This window comes from Silene latifolia, chromosome 8 (assembly GCF_048544455.1).
Source record: "Silene latifolia isolate original U9 population chromosome 8, ASM4854445v1, whole genome shotgun sequence".
NCBI classification, from domain to species: Eukaryota; Viridiplantae; Streptophyta; class Magnoliopsida; order Caryophyllales; family Caryophyllaceae; genus Silene; species Silene latifolia.
Window position 1 is genome coordinate 71,010,500 of NC_133533.1, and position 22,435 is coordinate 71,032,934.

General features: G+C 39.5%; 1 protein-coding gene and 1 non-coding gene across 2 annotated transcripts in view; both read right to left on the reverse strand.

Annotated features, from left to right (window-relative positions):
* LOC141595340 (protein FAR1-RELATED SEQUENCE 7-like) overlaps positions 1-21,726 on the reverse strand; it is a 28,499-nt gene extending 6,773 nt beyond the window's left edge. Inside the window, exon 1 of the mRNA XM_074415304.1 lies at positions 21,672-21,726. Coding sequence (XP_074271405.1) covers positions 21,672-21,726 — 55 coding nt within the window. The remainder of the gene's footprint in view (positions 1-21,671) is intronic.
* On the reverse strand, positions 625-731 carry LOC141597576 (small nucleolar RNA R71). Its single transcript, XR_012522805.1, has one exon. It is a non-coding gene; the product is annotated as a small nucleolar RNA R71 (small nucleolar RNA).
* Positions 21,727-22,435: the final 709 nt, after the last annotated feature.

Sequence of the window (22,435 nt, forward strand, 5' to 3'; positions counted from 1 at the left end):
GGAAGTAAAACTCCTCAAGGTTTGTTCTAATTGTTTTCTAGTTGTTTGATATTTTGCATGTCTAGAAGGTTACAAAGAGATTTGTTACCTTTTGACCGTGAAATCGAAAGAACCTTGACGAATAATAGGAGACTTGTTAGGAGGAATTTGGGAGGTGTTGGTGAAGTTGTCCAACCCACAAGTGAGTTTGTCAATCCTTTCGCAATAGAAGGAGAAGAGAACCCATTAAACAATACCACACAAAATCCACCTACAATGCCTAAATTCTCGTCACACTCTATACCCACCGAGGAGGATTTACCAAACGGTACTCCTACCCCACAACATCTTACCGGAAACTTTATTGCCAAGTCCGCCTTCATCCAACTAGTTGAGAGGAGCCAATTCGGGGGCATGCCAAGTGAGGACCCTCATTCTCATATGGAAACATTTTGTGATTATTGTGAAGCTATCTCTCAAACGGTCGTGACTCAAGACCAAATAAGATGGGTCTTATTTCCTTTTTCGTTAATCGGCACCGCAAAGCAATGGTTGAAGGGCCTTGATAAGGCCACTCTTGGAATAGATTCTTGGAAGAAGTTAGCTCTCGCTTTCTACAAAAATTCTACCCAGGAAAAGACTAATATGCTAAGAGCTCAAATTACGGGTTTTAAGCAAAGGGATGAAGAATCTTTGTATGAAGCTTGGGAGCGGTTCAAAGGTATTTGTCGCTCATGTCCTCACCATGGACTTAGCGAATGGTTTTTAGTGCAACAATTTTGGAATGGTTTATATGAAGATTCGAGGAACATTCTCAATATGGGATCAAATGGAATGTTCACCGAAGTTGATGACAATCAAACATGGAACAAGATTGAGGAAATGGCGGTCCATAATTCGCAATATAGTAGGCCTCGCAAGGCTACTAGAGGAAAGTATGAAGTGGACACCGTTACTCAATTGGGTGCTCAACTTAGTGCTCACATTGACACTATCAACTTGAAGTTTGAACAAGCTATGGCTAGACTTGAGGAAAACTCAAAATCAACAAAGCATCATGTCAATGCCTTGACGGCATCCTCATCAATCCCAAGCGGGATATGTGAGAATTGTGGAACCTTAGGTCATGACTCAAGTGAATGTAGGGGAACAACCGAGCAAGTCAATGCTTTCCAAGCTTACAAAAGTGGCACCCCTTATTCAAATTTTTACAATGAAAACACCAAATTCCATCCAAATCTCTCATACAAAAGCCAAAATGTCCAAAACCCTCAACCAACATACACTCCACCACCCATGAGAAATCAAAATCAAAGACCCTTTTTCAATCAAAACCAAGGTTATCAAAATCAAAATCCATACAATCACCAAAATGACCAAAGTTTTGATGTCCAAAAAGCGGTCCTTCAAATGCAAAAAAATCAACAAGAATTTTTCACTCAAATGCAAAAAGATAGCCAAGCAAAGGATACCACCATCAACAACATTCTAGCTCACACCAAGATGTTGGAAACACAATTGACCCAACTAGCATCTTCGAGCTCACAAAGACAAAAAGGGCAATTACCACCTCAAGGTAATCCCCCTAGACATGAAACGGTTAGTGCCATTCACTTGAGAAGTGGTACAAGATATGAAGCACCAAAGAAGCAAGTTGAGGATGAAGTTGTGAGAGCTAGTGAGAATGAAGTTGTGGTGCAAAGTCCCAAAGAAGGGGAATCATCAAAAGAAGAAAACTCAAAGAAAAATGAAGACAAAGCCAAAGAAAAGGAACCCATTGTGATTAGACTTCCTTTTCCAAGTCGTCAAGCCAAGCCTAAATTTGATGATCAACTTGGAAAGTTCATGGAAATTGTGAAGAACTTAGAAGTCTCAATTCCTTTTACGGAATTAATCAATCACGTTCCGGCCTATGCGAAATACATGAAGGATATTCTCACAAAGAAGAAGTCGATCCGGAAACTTGAGACTATCGCCTTCACTAAGGTGAGTAGTGCAATACTTCAAGGGAGTTCACCTCCAAAGTTAAAGGATCCGGGAAGCTTCTCAATACCGTGTACCATTGGCGACACAACAATCAACAAAGCCTTATGTGATCTAGGGGCTAGTGTGAGTGTCATGCCGTACTCGGTGAGTAAAAGGTTGGGAATGGGAGAGCTTAAGTGCACCAATATCACACTTCAAATGGCCGATAGATCGACGAAGACACCGCTAGGGATATGGGAAGATGTCCCCGTGCGAATTGGGAAGTTTTTCATCCCGGTGGACTTTGTCATTGTTGATATGGAGGAAGATTCCAACATTCCAATCATCTTAGGAAGACCTTTCCTACACACCGCGGGTGCGGTGATTGATGTGAAGCATGGAGAGCTCACTCTAGAAGTGGGAGATGAAAGCATAACTTTTAATCTTGATAAGACCATGAGAGCTCCTCGTTTGCATGAGCCATGTTTCATGATTGATCACTATAGCCGGAAAGATGAAAAGAAGAGATCGGAACTCCAATGGAGGAAGAAAGTTGAAGATGCTCCATTCAAAGAGCAAGTGAATTGTGACAAGAAGAGCTTGCATAGCTCATCAAAATCAACCAAGGAAGAAGAAGATGGCCTCATTAGCCAAAAGAAGAATTTGGGAGAGTTGTCTCCATCCAAGCAAGAGATTTTCAATGATCAACTCAATGAAGTTTGTGGTCTTTGGGACGACGAATTTGAAGGGATCTTTAATCCCTACATTGGGCATGCCATCGATCATGATCAACAACAAGGACCAAGGTCTATTGAGGACCTCTACCACAACAATGAACAAGCTTTTAATTACTTCTTCGAGGTGTTGAGCAACATCAACAACACCTTGAACATGCCTCCTTGACATCTCATCTAGAATGAGAGTTTGGTGGAGTCCTCCCTAAACCACCACTTGTAAATATTTCTAACTCCCTAACTTACATTTAATTTTTGCATTGCATTTTTGTCATTTTTGGATTTTATTTACCTTGATCAAAATAATTGTCATGAAAAGAGAGAAGTGAGGGAGGGACTAATGATTTTAATTGATGTGTAGTGATTTACCTTAGTGTGGGGATGGCAATTGCCTAGGCTATTCACGCCTTAGTAGTGCCCCCACAATGAAGAGCACAAGTTTTGGAAGAAAGAAAGAAAGAATGTTAAGGAATGGGTTTGCGCAAGGATCCGTGTATTCAAGGAAGAATCCGAGCGGATTCTGGAAAATCCGCCCGTCTGCAGAGGATCCGAGCGTCCACCGAGAAGACGCCGTCTTGGGCTGTGCAAAAATTGAAGAATTCTGTCTGTTAAGGAATCCGAGCGGATTTCGGAAAGACGCCCGTCTCCCAGGATCCGTCCGTCTCTCGGTAAAATCCGCCCGTCTTGAAGTGAAGAAAAACAAGAAAAATCTCTCGGATGAGAATCCGAGCGGATTTCCCAAGAGACGCCCGTCCCTCAATAAAAATCCGAGCGGATTTCCCCAGGAGACGCCCGTCTTTAGGCGGGATTTTTAAAATTTGAAGCTTGAAAATCCGAGCGGATTGCGCCTAATCCGCACGGATCGTGCCTGCATCTTCGAGATTTTCGTTTCTTTAAATACCCCCCCCACCTTCATTCATTCATTCATTCATTCATAAACACTACCCATAACACCAAAACCCTCATCCTCTCCATCTCAAACACAAAAACCCTCAACAAAATCACCAAAACAAAATCAAACCATCCTTCAAACATCAAATTAATCACTCCATCTTCAAGAAAAATCAAAACCAAGCACAAAATCTTCACCCTTTGAGTCGATTTTTGCTCTCATAAAGGCAAAGCCTTTCACTTTCAAAATCGATTTGGGCATTCTACAAATTGAAGATTTTTGATTCTCTACTTGGTTTGTTCATCAAATGGCAAGAACAAAGGGAGCAACAAAGGCAACAAAGGCACCAAAAGCAAAGGCTCTCTCTCAAAGGCAAAAAGCTCTACAAACGAAGAAGGCTTTGGCAATGGTGGTGTCAACACCAAGCTTGGAAGTGCAACCACCTCAACAAATTTCTATGGAAGCATCACCTTCTACTCCGGTAATTAATCAACTCTTGCATTACCCGGAGGTAACATTCATTTCCGACTCCCATAGAAATGCATTTGTTAAGTTTGCTATGAGACAAATTCAATCCACCAAATTCATATGCCAAGATGCCTTAGAGAAGTTGGGTGTTCTTGAACAAACAAGAGTCTTTTTCAATGCCATGGGTTTAAAGAAATTGTTTGAAATGGAGGAAGTAACATACCCCTCCCTTGTCTTGGAATTCTTAAGTTCCTTGAAAGTAACAAAAGTTGAGAATAGGGAAAATATTGAGTTTCGTCTAGCTAACACTAGTAGACGCATTTCCTTTCCGGAATTGGGTAGAATATTGGGTCTTAGTGATGAACATAAATTCTATAAGCAATATGGGAAGTACGATCCCGAGCCTCTTTGGGAGGCAATCTCCGGGAAGAAGTTTGTAGATTTTAAAGCTTGTCGTGCTCTTTTGGTCCATCATCCGGGCATAAGAATTTGGCACAAAGTTGTGGGAAATACCATAATTGCTAGGAAAGACACCAATCATTTTACGGGACTCGATTTTATTCTCCTTGAATCAACTTTGAATATTGGAAGAATTCACACCAAGCCTTACAATTGTTTGAGGCTATTGGTTGATAGATGGCTTCATGTAGATAGTGGGAAGAAGGGTCAAACCGTAATTGTTAATGGCGGCCTTGTCACGGTCCTAGCTAAGCACTTTGATCCTAATTTCAATAAGGATAGCAAGTACAAGGCTAAGGATGGTGGCCATCTTATTGATATGTCCACCTTGATCAACAAGTTTAAGTGGGTTGCTCACAATCCCCTTGATACCAAGTATGGGTGGCTTACTAGTGAGGCTCGTTCATTCACTCTACCCGCAAAGATTTGCCGTCTTAGTGTCCACCGGACCAACTATTTACTTCCCCTAACCAAAGAAGCCGAGTACATCATTCAACAACAAAAGGGTGACCATGAGGCCCCCTCCTCTTCCATTATCATACCACCTTACCCCTATGACTATGAAGAGTTTACGCCGGAAGGAATTGAAATTGGGAAAGACTATGTAACTCTTCTTATGAGAGCCATGCACAAGCAAGCTTATGAAGACCGGAAGAATGCATATCTAGCTCAATATCCTCCCCTCCTACATTTAGCTAGGCAAGGACTCCTTGATCCATCTTGTCCTTTGCCTAGTTGGGCGGATAGAGAAGCTTTGTTCCCGGGTGCATCAAGGGATGTGGTGGAAGATAATGAGGTTGTTGGAAATGATGAGGAGATTGATGATAATGATGAAGAAGAAGATGATGGGGATGGTGAAGATGGTGAAGATGATGATGAGGAAAGCAATGAAGAAAGTGCCAAGGAAAGTGGCAATGAGACCACTTCTCATGAGGGAAGCGGTGATGATGATAGTAGTATGATGGAAGACTAGCCTTGGAGATTCCTACTCTCCCACGGTTTGTCTATATCTCTTTGTATTTTATTCTCATTTTGATCATTGGTTAGTTTAGTCCTAGCAACATCAAAGGACTCACACCTCGGTTCCATTGAGGTGTTCTTCATTGTTCCCATTTTTGAAAATCCAAAATGACAATTTAATCTCATGCATAGCATAGCATGTGCATGAACTCCCCCATGCTTTGACATTAGCAATAGTGTCTTGCTTGGTTTGGGGAAGTTAATGCATACGCAACGGGAGGTAATCTAAATTATCCTCTCCGTCATAACAAAAACCATGCATCATGTAGTGTAGTTTAGTGTAGAATTGCATTTAGTATAGAAATCATGCATCATTCTTGCATAATTTCCATCATTTTGGCCATTGAGGACAATGCCCATATTAGTGTGGGGATGGGAATTCTAACACTTAACTTTTATTCAAAAAACCATAAAAATTGAAAAATTTCAAAAATCATAAAAATTTGAAAAATTGAAAAACCAAAAACAAGTTCATTTCCTTTGTATATATAGTCTTGTATATATTGTGTTTGTCCATCCTTGTTCACTTTGATCGACTACGCCACATCCGAGACTTGAGGATATCGAAGACCGCATGGTATGATCTTTCCAATCTCCTTTTTCCTCTTTATGTTAATGACTATGTGGCTTTATTTTGATTGATGCGGTAAAAACAATGTGAACTTAGGACTTGCATTTAGTTTATATGTCATATTAGTTGGTAGAGTCACTTGCATTAGGATGTTCATATTAGTTGCATCATGGCATGTAGTTGCATGTTAGAAATGTTTTGAAAAAATGCCTATTTTGGAACTTTGACAAGAGCAACTAAGCCATTATAAATACTTGTTCAACTCAAGACTTTGCCTACTAGAATGGTTGTAAAACACCCTAGATAGTGTCATACTAGTGTCTTTTGACCCATGACCCAAGGCCTAGTCAAGAGTTTGCATGTGAGTCACCTATCCAACCCCGTGATGCGATATGGACTTGGTTAACTTGTCTAGGTGACCTTGTTTGACCTTGTGGTAAGGCAACCCAAAAATATTTTCTATCAATAAGCTTGAAGTGCTCATCTCAAACAAATTTTGTCATGTGGAAGTAATGTAATGCCAAGGAAACCTCAAGTGTTATGAATTGTTGAATGTTGAGAATTTTTAAGTTGTTTTGATGGAGGTTTACCACTTCGATGTGCTTTGGTGTGGGATCCATTGAATTGGGCCCCCATACGGTTGTGAATTCGGCCGCCCAGAGACAGAGTGACTTCACCCCAAAAAGCTATTGTCTAGAGGTTAACCGGTTGCCTAATAAGCGATTGGCGAAAGCAAAGGACACTAGCCCGGAAGGAACAAACCCCATCTTAAATTTTTGAAATGTGAAAGTGAAATGAGGACAATTTTGAAATACAAGTCATATCCAACCATTGTGAATAAAGATTTGAGCATTTCATTCCCAAAAAGCCTTTTGTCAAGCCACTTGGTCGAGCTTGGGACGATCCATGACCTTTACTTTGTAGAGAATTCGAGACTTGTCATGTCATATGCCACTAGCATCATAGGGATCATCATTCCACCACCATCCGATCGCTCTTGACGAAAGCATTTGGAAATTGAGGACGAAAGTAGTCTAGTTTAACACCATTTGGAGGTGATTTAGTGCCATCCTCTTAGACTTAGTAATTTGTTGAACTAGTATTTGTGAAGGATTACATGCTCTTAAATTTGTTCCTCTTTAGTGCCTCCGCCACTTGATGAGGGAGTGGCTATTCCTTTTTGTAGATGCATCCATTATGTGTTTTTATGTGCTTAATGTTTGGATGTGTCGCCATTTTGGCAAGACCCACCTTGCCTTGCAAGAAGGCATCCTACCTCATGGTTGTCTTGTTGTGAGTTGAAGGGGCGGAGTGAGACCCGCTAATTGTCTCATATCGGCTATTATTATTAGGTTAGGTTAGTATTGGTCCTAGTCTTTGTCACCTCTTTACTCGGGACGAGCAAAGGTTCGGTTTGGGGATATTTGATGCGACCATAATTGGCGCATATTTAGCCCCCGAATTACCATTGTTTCTATGCTTTTTAGTGCTTATTTGGGTCATTTCTTATCTTTAGTTCTTTGTTTTGCATATTCTTTGAGATTTTGACCCCTTGGTAGGAAAGGAGTAAGAATCTTGCATTTTCATGGCAAAACAAGGCTAAATGGATCGTATTCAATGACCAAGCATCAAGGAGAGACAAGACTAGAAGGCCTTTGTACATAGCTAAGTAGAAGATCATTGTTGAGAAAGGATCCTTGAGTCCCCAAGGAAATCCCCAAGGATTCTATGAAGAAAAGGGAAGAAAAGAAGAAGGAATGACGCTGTAAAAGAATCCGAACGGATCATCCATGATCCGTCCGTCCGCCCCGCTCAATCCGAGCGTGCCCTTACCCGTGATCCGCTCGGATCCCCAGGCCCAATCCGAGCGTCTTACGCCTTGATCCGCTCGGATCGTCCATGCCTCATCCGTCCGTCCCGACTCCGATCCGCTCGGATCATAGCACAGCACCGTTTTGTTCTTCAAGTCACGAAATGGAGAAGCCCTTCTCTCGGACAATCCCGGAGGCTCCTTGCTCAACTTAAAAAGTGTAATTACTAGTTTAGCCCTTAGTTAACCCTAATGCATCCTCCCTAATTTTCACTATAAATACCCCATTAGTCTAATTAGAGGAGCATGTTCTTCTAATCAATAATTAGAGTAGTTAATATCAATCAAATCTCTCTTCAATATTGTAATCAAATATTAATCAAGTTTTAATCCAAGTTTTAGTTCCTAAATCTCTCTCTTGTTCTTACTTTATTTTGGGTAATTGAAGATCATTTGGGTTATTATTGGGAGATTGACAACCTCTCAATCTAGGATTCAAGTACTTCTATTATTCTTGCTTTATTATTGGAATCATTAGTAGGTATAATCTCTTAATCCCTTTTTAATTATTGCTAATTACTTTCATTTATTCATCATGTTTCATTATGTTAGTATGATTGACAACCTTTCTAGCATGATTAATATGATAATGAGTGAGTAGTCTCTTAGCTAGGGTTTAATGGGTGATTAGGGGAAACCAACATGGGGATGATTCATGCTTAAATCAATATGCTTTCATATCTTATTTGCTTGCTTGTTTTGATCTTAATACATGCACATGTTATGTTTGATGAAATGCTAAGCCTATGAATCCTTGCATTTATTATCATCTACTATCCTTTCAACTTGACTTGTAAGACATAACCCAACTCGAGTCTTGTTAGACCATGCATGTGTTAAGTAGGGAAGATTAAGTCGACTTGTAGGTGTTGTACAATCCAAGAGATTCGGCTCCGGGACCCAAACTTTCCTAGGATTGTAAGATATAACCCAACTCGATCCATCACAACAATAATTGCTTGCTTATAAATTGAGAACATGTTTGTATGATCATATCCCATGAATCCCCTATGAACCCATGACACCCTAGTGCTTTTAATCAATTGTTTACACCCTTATTCCATTTACCTTGTTAGTTTATTTTCATTGCTATTTTAGTTAGTAACCTTCTACATCAACCCAACTTGTGACACCCCTAGACACCGCTAGTAGCAATAGAAATCTTCGTTTTCAATACCCGTCCCTTGGGATCCGACCTTTACTTGCCTCTTTACTAATTTGTAGAGTTGTTTGTGAAGTATAAATTGTGTTTTGTATCGACCATTGACCAACGACCACAATTGCTTAATTTGTGAACTAAATGGCTCCGATCACATTGACTTACTCCACACGCGAGAGCTTATGTGTTTGTTTTACGTTTTTACCTTTTAACCCTAAACAAGTCCTTTTCACTTTCACTCTTTTACCGCCTCCTATAACTTTTACACTTCACTCATCTTACATCTCTCTCAACAAAACAAGTATAAACCTTTGTTAATCATTCATGAATTCCTTGCATTTGTCCTGATCATCATCATCATCCATGTTCTCAGCTACTCGAGTTTACTTTTAGCATTTGACATGTACTAATTTTTAAGAAAAACCTTACTTTTAACAATAAGTAATTTGTAGTTCTTCATCTCCTTTGTCAATATCCAAGTCTTTATAAGTGTCATTGTACTTGGATTCAAGTATTCACAAATTCTTTTCAAAAGCTTTTCTATCTTGAAGAGAAGAAGGGAAATGAAATAGGAGGGAGAAAAAGGAAAGTAAAAAAAGAGGGGAAATAGGAGGTAAAAGAGGAGGGGAAGGAGGGATATAAAGAAAACAAGAACATAAACATAAGCTCTCACGTGTGAACTTAAGTCAATGCTTGTGTATTGACTTTTTTTGGCCGGAAAGTTAGAATAGGTACCAAAAATACAAATAAAAAATACAAAAGGTAGCAATTGACAAAAAAAATAAAGTAAGGTAGTTATTTTACAAAGACCCCTAAATGTAAGGTAGTTTTTGACAAAAAACCCAACTCTTGATATTTTCTGATTAACTCTATTATCAGAATGTATAACTTTTCTTATATTTTGTATAACTCTGACTATCTATTGTATTACTTTAATTCACAGTATGTCTATTTCTTTGTTCCAAATATCTCTAATTGCAACTATAGTACGTCTAATTTTGTGTGTTGTCCTTGCTTTTCCCCAGATGGTTGAGGCCAAGCCAAGGGTAAAGAGGGTGCATGAAATCACGGTTTCGTGTCGACCTCAAAGACTTGTCTCTCTCATTGAAGAGCTTAATGAGGATCGGTGTCCATTTGTTAAGAAAATTGGGTTTGGTGGCCTTTTGGAACTCAAGATTAGCAACTTCCCACTTGCACACGTTCACTGTTCTTGGAGTCCTTCTCTGACGGGTCATATGTGTTCAGGGCTTCGCGGAAGAAGGAGTTTATGATCAGTAAGTATGATGTGCATGACTGTTTCTTGTTACCTTTCGGACCCAATTCTCTCCCTTTGGTGCCCGTGAGCTCGCTGAAGGGGTCCAACGATCCCGAGAATAAGGAGCTGAAGGACAAATGGCGGCAAGCGTACGGGGTGGCCAAAGGGAATAGTGCAATACCCTTAGGGAAAGTTCACAAGCAACTTATGGAGTACGAGGAGGCGGACGATCAATTTTGCCGGCTATTTGTTTTGTTCTGTATGTCTTTATTCCTCGCACCCACCCCAAACAACGGGATAGATTGGAAGCTGTTAAGGGCTGTAGAAGATCCTGAAGCCATCCCGCATTATGACTGGTGCTCTTATATTTTGGACATGACGGTGAAAGCGGGGTCAGACTGTAAAAAGGGGGTAACATTGTTGAACGGGTGTATCCCCTTCCTCATGATAAGCTACTTTCAGCGATATGATTACAAGGGTAAGCCTTGTAAACATGATCTACCTTTGATTAAAAATTGGGATGAAACTGCGCTTGTAGAGAGGGTAAAATTTGAGGTGGGTCAAGGGGGATTGGGTACTTTAACCTTGTCTAAGACTGTGTATCCGAGGTGCCTTCAAGACCCCTCTTATGGAAGGAGTGTGGACGAGATGCACCTCGGCGGCCCGCGTGAACCCAAACTACTGTTGCTATCGTTCCCCCCCCCCCTCTCTCCCGCCCAACTTTCGAGAAGAAGTTCATTCAGATAGAACTACCCAGTGTCGAGGATGACCAGGAATTGAAAGCTAGGGTCATCGATGTAAGTGCAAACTATTATATATTTTCGAGATGAATTCTGTTTCAGACTTAACGTACCCATATATTATAATATAACTAACTTATCGTACTTCTTGGATGCAGTGGTACTCACGAGCTTTATCTACAAATGCAAAGGAACGCTATTGTGTTCTATTCATGGTACGCAGATGCAACCGCACGGATCAAAGTCAGAACTAGTGATCCGACGGGCCTAAATCCTAGTCAGGCCTCTCAAGAATTCTTTGAGGGTGAAAAGATTCAAAAGTACGTCTGAAGGCAGAGCAGTTGCGAGAAAGGTGAAGGTTTCGTGGGTAACGCTCCCGCATTTGGAGAGGTAGTTACTGAGCCTCTCAAAAAATCTGACGGAATCGATGCATCTACGCGTCAAATAAGTGAAGTTCTGTCTAGTCTCGCCAATGATGAGGGTGGCAGGGGTGGTAACCCCCGTGTTGAGCCGCGTCTAGAGTCCGTCAAAGCCGAGACGCCAACGAAATCAGTTGCAGTTTCATGGTCAAAGATTATGGAGGAAGTGGGAGGTGATACGATCGTTTCTAAGCCGTTGTCACCTGCTAGCCCTGTGGTTAGAGGATCAAGTTGTGTGCACCCCGTCCCAACCGTCGAGAACTCGTTGTTGGAGGCGCGTTACACCGAGGAGGAAATTGACGAAACTCTCGGACCGTCAAAGGACGATGAGGCTCGCCCGGGACAGGTGATGAGGGGCATGAGCACGTTCATGGGGACGGATTGAATGAAAATGCTGAAAATGTTGGAAGATTGTCAGACACTGACCATGAAAGAGCAGCAGACATTGTAGGCCAAGCTGACGGACGGTCAGAGAATGCTGAATCTCGGCCCGTGGTAGGTGATGAGGTGCATGAGCAAGTTCATGGGGAGGGATTGCAAGAAAATGTTGAAAGATTGTCGGACAATCAACCGTCGAAAAGGCGATGGAAAAATCTACGGTCCCAAAATTGGGTTTGCACACACAAGAATTGATGGAGTGTCTGTTTTTCTCTTCTTTGAAATGAAGGAAGCGCATGTGGACTTCAGCGACGGGAGTGGTCCTGGTGGCGAGGTAAGTTTGTTAATTTGCGATAAATACTTTTTATACAATGGTTTTTTTTTTGTTTATTGGTAGTGTATAACTGTAAGTTGATATAGTATAACCTTGTTGAAACTTATGTTGAGGCCTTGAATCGTAGTATAAACCGTAACGGCGGTTGGTACAACTCTTAACCAAGATACGACTACGATTATACAAAGATATATGACTAGAGTTATACAATATATGCTTTGGAGTTATACATTAGATAGCTGGAGGTATATCTAGAGTTATACAAAGAGAGTTATACATTATAGTGTATATGCTTACGTTATACATTATATGGCCGAGTTATACATTCTATGCTTACGATTATACATTTTATGGCCGAGTTATACGTTTGGCGTTTAATTTTGTTATTTTTCATTCGTGCCACTTTGTTAAAAAGGATGTAATTGAGAATGTTGAACAACATTCTAACAATGGGGGAGTAAACGTAGATGTTGTCGAGGGTGCGGAGATCACCCGGGGAATCCTTCAACCGAATGTCGGAAATGAAATCCCTCCGACTTTCATGAGCACGGCAGAGGTGAATGAGGCTTTGCCGGGGTTGAGGAGCGAACGATCGGTCTGCCAAAGAAGGTTTGGTAGTTGAAATCGCCGGTGCTAGGGTTGAGCCGGTTGCACCACATCCACCCCCTATTTATGTGCCGCGATGTGACATGATCCACCATCCCTTCTTGCCGCATTCAACGCCCCCTTCCGTGTATGGACATTGTACCGAGAACCTAGGTTGTTCTCGGGATTGCGGGCACCCGAACCCGACAAAGACGTATGCTCACAAAGTGGTTGCGTTTTAACAAGGAACGTTTGGGACGGTGTTCGTGGTGAGGAAGGATGTAATGGATTATGTCTTTGATGAATTCCACGACCATAATAAATCGTAAGTAAAAGATAAGTTTTACCTATATTTCAAAACGATTGCGGACAAAAAGGCCATGAATGCATTCCCTCTTTGCGTGTCTCAATTTTGCTAATCCTTTGTAGGGAACAATTGGTCACATATCCCCGTCCAAACGCATAACGCGTATTGATCTCCGATCGTTGATGCCCGGAAAGAGATTCGGGAAATGTCATCGATCTTTGGTCCGTGCTACTCAATCGCCTTACGCACGCGAACACCGCACTGCTTTCAAGTTCGCACTGTTTCTTTGGCCTAGGTCACGCTGTAAGTGTGCTCGAACTCCGCAAGTTATTTTGTGACAACCTGTACGTACCTTGTGATACAAGCCGCCAACCCCGTCTATCATTTTTATAGGCCCTAGCAATTGACATTTGGCAAGGCATGAAGAAAAACTTGGTTGTTGATCATTCTGAAGGCTTTTGTTACTCGTGGGACATGTGGCAAGAGTCGTGTTCTAGTCCATTCCAACCGGACTCCGATATGGTGAGCTCAGATATCAATATAGAGACATTTACATACTGGAATTATACATTATTTTCGTAGAGTTTAACAAAGATATGCTTAGAGTTGTACAATATATGCTTTAGAGTTAGGCATGGAGTTTTACCTAGAGTAATACCTGGAGTTATACACTACATTGTATATGCTTACAGTTATAGATTTTATGGCTAGAGTTATACATCCTATTGCAAGAGTTATACAAAGATATAACTTTAACTTTCAGAATTACTAGAGTTATACGTTCTAGGGCTGAAGTTATACATTATTTGTCTAGAGTTATACAATATATGCTTAGAGTTTTGATGAGTGGCTAACTTCACTCCATAACTCTAGGCATATAATGTATAACTTTAACCATAGAATGTATAACTCATCGCACATAGAGTACAACCGTAAGCATATACAAGTATAATGTATAACTCCAGGGCATCCGCTTAGTGCACATAATGTACAATCGCAAGAATATACTTGTATAACTCGGAAATTAAATGTACAACTCTACACATATAATGTATAACTCTAACCATAGAATGTATAACTCCAACTACGCAGAAAATGTATGCCTCTAATCTGCTAATTATGTTTTAAAACTCTTAGATTTTTGGTGCATGTTTGTAGGTTTTCATTCCGTGTAAGCACGGCGATGAAGATCATTACTCTTGCATTTGCATAAATTTCCTCTCCGAGCAGATCGAGTATCTTGATAATCGTTCTTACGAGGACGATCTTCTGAAATTACCATACGAAGGGATTGCGCGTATTCATCGTAAGACTTATAAAACGGTGACTAGATTAATTATCGGCTCCATTTGTTTTGTTAATACGTCTTCCCCTTTTAAACGCCTTGCCTAACTTCCGCCGGTGATGCAATGGGAAAGTATATGGCCTACAAAGGGCTCGACAAAGGCAAGAGAGTTGAAGGGTTCCCTTTTGTCAACATTAAATTCAATCGGGGGGAGCAGACATACGCCAATGACCGTGGTCCGTACGTCATGGTTCATATGTTCTTTGTACCGTGTAGAGCCATTCGACTGTACCCTAGGGATCGAGGAAAGCAATGACCTCATGCGAGCGGAAATTGCCGCAACCCTTGTCCTCGTGACATTAACTTGGACGGGGAAGATGTGTTATCCAGGGTATCGCCTTTTAAGGAGCTTAAAGACCGTGAATTGGAGGAGGTGCGTGATAAAAGAGGTCACCAAGCAACACAAGTGGAAGGAAGAGAGGTGTTGGAAACGCCGGAGAGAACGATTCGCTAAACGACCTTGCTCTAAGGTCGGTTCAACCTTCCGACTCCACCTTCCAAAGTAGCCCCGGGCCGGACGCCGTCCGTCGGGCCCTCTCCGCTGTTAATAGCCGCTCCGGGGTAAGGGCGATGGCCTTGGTTGCACCACATATTGCGGGGAACCAGACGCCGACCTTACCGTGGTCGCCAAGATGTCGAAGATGAACAAGGCATTAACTAGGGATATCCTGTATCGCAAACAAGTGGCGATTACGTTTTCCTTGATGACTACAAATATCCAAATGAGTAAATTTGTCTAAAATCCTAATGTTTTATCATATTAAGCTATATCAATATAGAGTTACAAAGATATGCTCGTAGTTGTACAATTTATACTTTGGAGTTATACATTAGAGGACTGGAGTTATACCTAGAGTAATACATGGAGTTATATGTTTCATCACTGAAGTTATATATATCGTTAATGGAGTTACACATTCCTAAAGCTGCAGATTATACGTTTCATCGGTGAAGTTATGCCGTCATTTTAATAGCGATTTACCTTCCCATTTAGTATACGTCATAGCCTCGATTAACACTGTCTCGAACTACGGTGAACCACTTGTGAGTTACGGCCGACACGGAACAATTAATAGGTTGCAAATGTTGTCTATGCTCCCTGAGACGCCAATGGATGAAAAAGTGATTGAGTGTTGGTCCTTGTTGCTTAATCGATTGGAGGCAGAGGATTGCGCGATTTTTCGTTCGTCTTTCTTCGGTATCCGTCATATGGTATGGTCCTAATCAATCCTTTAATATGTTATAAGAGTTGCACATACCCTCTTTAAAACCTTCACAGTGGAAAGTAAGTCTACGATTATACATACCCTCCCGGAGTTAAACATTTTGTTTTTAGAAGTTATTAACAACCAAAGATATACTTAGGCATTCTTCATTATGTCGTAAGAGTTACCGTGAAACTCCAATGCACAACCCCTATAACTCCACTGGTATCCTCACACATATATCGCTACTTGAACAGAAATAATCTTGAGCCTTGTACGAAACCCCGTCCAACAAACACCGGACACCGACGGGTTGTACAATACGTGGGACGTCTTCCGAACCGATCGTGGCAAAGATTTCAGCTTGAAGGCGATTTAATCTTCGTACCCATTAAGATTGAAGCGCATTATGCATGTGTGTGTATCAACTTTAATTCTAGGACGATTGATCTCCTGGACAGTAAGTACTATTCAAGTCCGCGGCAATCGGAGATATGCAAAGCATGTCACGTTATTGTAAGTGGAATTAAATTGTAATTATGTTCAACTAAAAAGTGTTCTCACCGCTTTTACAAATCTCACTTTTTGACGTTCTTGTCTCTCGCAAAGAGCCTCATGAGCGACTACGTGGAGGCTAGGGACGACGAGAAGGACAGAGCGAAAGACATACCGTCGTTCCATTCCGTCGATCAGTTTGCCTGGCATCAAAAACGATAAACGACACCGAGTCCGGCTTGTTTCGCATGATGCACATGTTAATGTACGAGGGTGATAGGTTTGGTCACGTTGATCTCGAGAGGAAGGTGAACCGTCGATATTTGTTGATCCGGTTGGCGGCGACGCTTCTCCTAGCCGACATGAACATCATCGGGAAGGAGTTCGACCAAGGTCAATGGTTTCATTGGCGAGAAATTACAGATCCCGAAGACAGAGAAAAGCAGGACGGAAGCGGCGCGGAGAGGAGATAAAAAACCTGCGAAAAAATAGAATGTATCCCTTTGATTCTGTATTCTCTTTTTTTGCAACTCTAGAATGTTGTCAAGAAACTCCTTAACAACTTAGACAACTTGTTGGAATAGATTGTTACTATATGATCTTGGTCAGTCATAATTAAAATCCAAGTTTCTGAGATAAGTGTTAGAGTTATACACTCGTGAAGTAAAGTTATACAAATTATGTGCAGGAGTTATACAACACATGACTGCAGTTATGATAAAAGGCAAAATTTATTAGACAGCTAAGAGTTATACAAAAAACATCAAGAGTTATACAAACTGTGTACAAGAGTTATACAACATATGACTGCAGTTATTTAAAGGCAAATTTTGAACAAGAGTTATACACTCTGTGAAGTACATTTATCCATATATGGGTAAGAGTTGTACTTAAAGCCACTGAAATTATAATTCCTTCTTAAAGCCACTTTTAAATATTGGATATGTTGCCATGAACAGAAGTCATCAAAATAATGTAAAAGAGTTGTACAACATTAGCTTCAAATTTCACACACCATATTACTGAAGTTATACAATCTGGAAGGTGCAATCCCCCTTCAAAATAGACAAAAGCTAGCTATTAAATACCCGTTCCGTCTCACCAGATTTTTTACCTTTTAAAGGAAAAAAGATTGTAAATAATTTGTTGAGACGGGGGTATTTTTCTACTGCCTACTACTACAACATGTTAAGTTTCTCTATTCTTTTTCTTCTTCGTCTTCGTCTTCTTCTTCTTCTTCTTCTTCTTCTTCTTCTTCTTCCTCTTCCTCTTCTTCTTCTTCTTCTTCTACTCCTTCAGATGCTGGTGAAGACGGTGGATGCTCAGAGAATGGGTTAGGGCAGTTCCGTTTATCGTGGTGTGCCATTTGTTTGATTATTACACATGCGCTTTGGCTTAGAAGCCAAGGCAATGGCTTTAGCCTTAGCTGACACCATTCTTTTACCGCTGCCTTTGTTTTTCGATTGTTTTGGTGGAAGTATTGTTACCTCGTCACTGGCGGGGCAACCAAGGATTTGCTCAAATTCCTGTTGCTTTGTTAAATCCTTCTTGTACGGTAAAAGTTTCTCCTTGAACTCTCTAATTAACGAGCTTAAGTTCACAACTTCAGTCTCACTCGCGCCACGAAGTAAACCAATGGTAGAATGAACTTCTGACCACAACTTCACCATCGCAACTTCTTTTGCATCAGCGCTACTATTTGTTTCCATTTGTTCACCATCACATTCTGATAATCTGAATTGCAATGCATCCTTTTTCCATCTTGTAGAAACGTAATCAACTGGAATTGTCTTCATGCCGTTAGCCGACAAAATCCAGACTATATGTCGGCACAGAAATCCCATCCTTTCAAACATCATACAGCCACCGCTTTGTGTAGCGTGTGTCCCCGTAATCCAATTAAATTATGCCGTTAGTTGTCTTATACATATAATAATAAGAGTTAAACATTATCACGCAGAGTTATACATATGGCAACAAGAGTTATACATTATGAAAGCTACAGTTATTCAAACTCTAATCAGAGTTATACTACATATGGCAACAAGAGTTATACATTCTGAAAGCTAAAGTTATTCAAAATGTAATCAGAGTTATACTACATATGGCAACAAGAGTTATACATTCTGAAAGCTAAAGTTATTCAAAATGTAATCAGAGTTATACTACAAATGACAACAGTTCATTGAAAAATTGAATTTCTAATGTTATTCTGAAATTAGAGTTATACATATGACAACAAGAGTTATACATTTCGCAAGTAGAGTTATGCATATAATAAAAAAGTTATACATTCAGAAAACTTAAGTTATTAAAACTGTTGTTACCTGGGTTGTACTCTACGTTGAAACTTTTCTCGTCGATTGAATCCTTTACGACAGTCACTTCAACTCCATCGACTTCAAAGATAGCCGACACTCTTACATGTATCGATTGAGCAAATGACCTCTAGTTGGAATTCCATGAAAACCTCACGGGTATAAACATCCGACGCATATTCCTCTATGGGTAAATGCGTCCCCATTGCCGGTGTTGAGTGTCGGTTTTCATGGTCAAGTCTCTTCTGCGTATGCCGTTGATGGTCCATAGTGCTTTCAAAACGCATCCAAAACTCCACTAACGTACCTGACCTCTTGACTGTATACTTCCTCTGGTTCGCAGTTCTTTTTCCCCATTGCATTCCTTCTTCCCTAATCCCGATCTGATTTTTTTTAATTACTGCCTCTCCTTTTGGGACATATGTGAATCCCTCTCTGTTGCAAACCAAAGAACTTTGACCCGATTTCACCGTCGCGCCATTTTTTTCGTCGAGTACTTCCGAACATCAAACCCGGTGGCCAATGCATAAACTTTATAGAATGTCACTGCCTCGTCGATTTCAAAAAATTGTTGCCCTACACAAGGTGTAAACTCCGCTGCCAAATGCTTACAATACTCGGTTTCACGCCTTGCGACCATCCGAGCAGTTAATCAATCATCCATGAAATGATTAAGAAATACATAACTCTACGCATATATTGTATAACTCTATGCACATACGGTATAACTCGGGCACACGACATCGTATAACTTTGGGTGTATAATGTATAACTTTAGTCATACAATTTATAACTCGGGCACGTAATGTATAATCGTAGTCGATAACGTATAACTCTAGTCATACAATGTATAACTCTAGTCACAGTTTGTATAACTCTAGTCATACAATGTATAACTCTAGTCACAGTTTGTATAACTCTAGTCATACAATGTATAACTCTAGTGATTTAATGTCTAACCCTAGTCACACTGTATAACTCTAGTCACAGTTTGTATAACTTTAGTCATACAATGTATAACTCTGGTCACAGTTTGTATAACTCTAGTCATACAATGTATAACTCTAGTCACAGTTTGTATAACTCTAGTCATACAGTGTAAAACTCTAGTCACAACTTGTATAACTCTAGTCACACTGTATAACTCTGGGCACATAATTTGTATAACTTTAGTCAAATAATGTATAACTCTAGTCGCAGTATTTATAATTCTAGTCATACAATGTATAACTCTAGTCACAGTTTGTATAACTCTAGTCATACAATGTATAACTCTAGTGATTTTATGTATAACCCTAGTCACACTGTATAACTCTGGGCACATAATTTGTATAACTTTAGTCAAATAATGTATAACTCTAGTCGCAGTATTTATAATTCTAGTCATTCAATGTATAACTCTAGTCACAATGTATAACTCTAGTCATACGATGTATAACTCTAGCTACACAATGTATAACTCTAGGCAGAGACTGTAAGATGTATAACTCATTCTACACAATGTATAACTCTTAGCAAATAATGTAAAACTCTAGGTATATAATGCATAACTCTAGGCATACTTTATATTCTAAGAGTTATACATTTAATGAAACGGCACAATATATGGAATGCGAAGGGTTATAAGATTCCAAGCAGGGATATGACACAACTTCCTAAACAAAATTTGTATTAATTAAAAAACAACTCAAAGGACACATTACTAATTATAAATTCATTCCACTATCTAAAAAACCAGTTCATTATATCCCTATCTCCACCCTAAACTCCAAACCCTAAATCGTTAAAACCTAAAATAAATTCCAAACTTCCTTCAACAACAATGAATGATGCCATTCGTAATACATGCATTATGACCGAGTACAACAAGAGTTTCATACGCCGGTTGCTGGACATCGAGAGGAGGTACAGGACCTACCTTGAGGACGCTCAGATCGCACTCAAGGACGCCAAAGAAAATGGCTTGTCAGAGCAGCAGATAATGCAGCTATTAGAAGATATTGCATCTGCGGAACGAAACCTCCAAATAGCAAAGGAGGAGAAGATGAATATCATAGAAGAGAATTCATCCCTATATGAACATCTAAGAACTGTATTTTTAGCAATGCATTAAGTTTATGTATCTATATCTATTAATTAAGTTCATGTATGTTAAATGTGGGTTTGTTTTACTATCCTCTCCATCATCTTCTTTGTTTTATTTTATTTAATTTGTTTTACTAACAAACACAGAAAAACTAAGCGAATAATAATTACAGAAAAAACAATGACGGAGAAAAACACATGCAAATAACATGTATAACTCGGGGCATGTAATGTATAACTGCAGGCATTTAATGTATAACTCTAATCATACAATGTATAACTTCAGACAAAATGTGTATAACTCTAATCATAGAATGTATAACTCTAGACACAGCTCGTATAACTCTATGCATTTAATGTATAACTCTATGAACAGTCTGTATAACTCTAGTCATGCGATGTATAACTCTAGCTACACAATGTATAACTCTTAGCACAGATCGTATAACTGGGGCACAGATCGTATAACTTTGGGTATATAATGTATAACTCTTACCATATCATGTATAACTATAGTTACACTCTGTATAACTCTAGTCATACAATGTATAACTTGTATAACTCTTACCTATATATGGAGAACTGCAGTGATGTGTTGTATAACTCCTGTACAAAACGTGTATAACTGTAATCATACAATGTATAACTCTATACACAGTATGAATAACTTTAATGATACAATGTATAACTCTAGACACAGCCTGTATAACTATATCAAAATTGGTTCTTTAGTAAGATTTGTACGCACAATTTAGGGTTTGAATTACTGTGTTACCTGAAGTTGCAGGAAAATGTCAAAGAGTTTTACAAAAAACCTCTGGAGTTATAACACGATGAATATAAGAACTGCATGTGTACCCTGTATTATTGAAGTTATACATATTTGGGTCAGAGTTATACTAAAACCCACTGAAGTTATAATTCCTACTTGATCAAGCTTTTAAATTTCCATCATTTTTTGCGATCAACAACAAGCTACCAACATGAAAGCACAAATCTGATGAACACCATGAAAGTACAACAGTATTAAGAATAATGAACACAAATTATATAACTACAACCTACAATAATGAACATTCGGAACTCACCATCGACGGCAACTTCAATCTGCATATAATCGTTTTCACGAACACTGACTGTCATTTTGATCGTCTTTTTGTGATGAACAATGACAAATTATTTATTTTCAACAAAGCGAATGAATTTTATACGGAAAGATGATGTAGTTAAACAGTTGGCATGAAATTTCTTTTCTCTTTTTGATTATTTATAATGAATTTGCAGAATTATTCAGGTTTTTTGGATGATTTTTATGGGTTTTGCTTGTTGAGAGGTTTTGAATGGTGAAAAGAGGAGGGAAGCATGCAAAATGATATAGGAGGCTTTGTTTATTGCTATTGTCCGCGGGATTTGATATGGAGGCAGTACATAAACAGTGCAAGTGGTCCCTCTCTCAAACAATCAGCATTTTCTTTTTTTTTACCTCTAAAAAACACGCCCTCTCTCCTCATCTCATCCCTTCAATCCCTTCATCCAAGGGCTCTTATAAAGACTTAGGGCCTTATAAGGTATGAAGGCCTTATAAGAACTGCTCTCTCTCTCTCTCTCTCTCTCTCTCTCTCTCTATATATATATATATATATATATATATATATATATATATATATATATATATATATATATATATATATATATATAAAACTTGGTTGAGAAAGTGTGGATCTGACACGTGACATTTAGAAAAATGTAAAAAAAAAAAAAAAAAAAAAGTTACTTCTATATTTTAAGTGTGTCCATACGTCCATTACAAAGCAACAACACAAACAACGAAAAACTAAGGATATGGATTGAT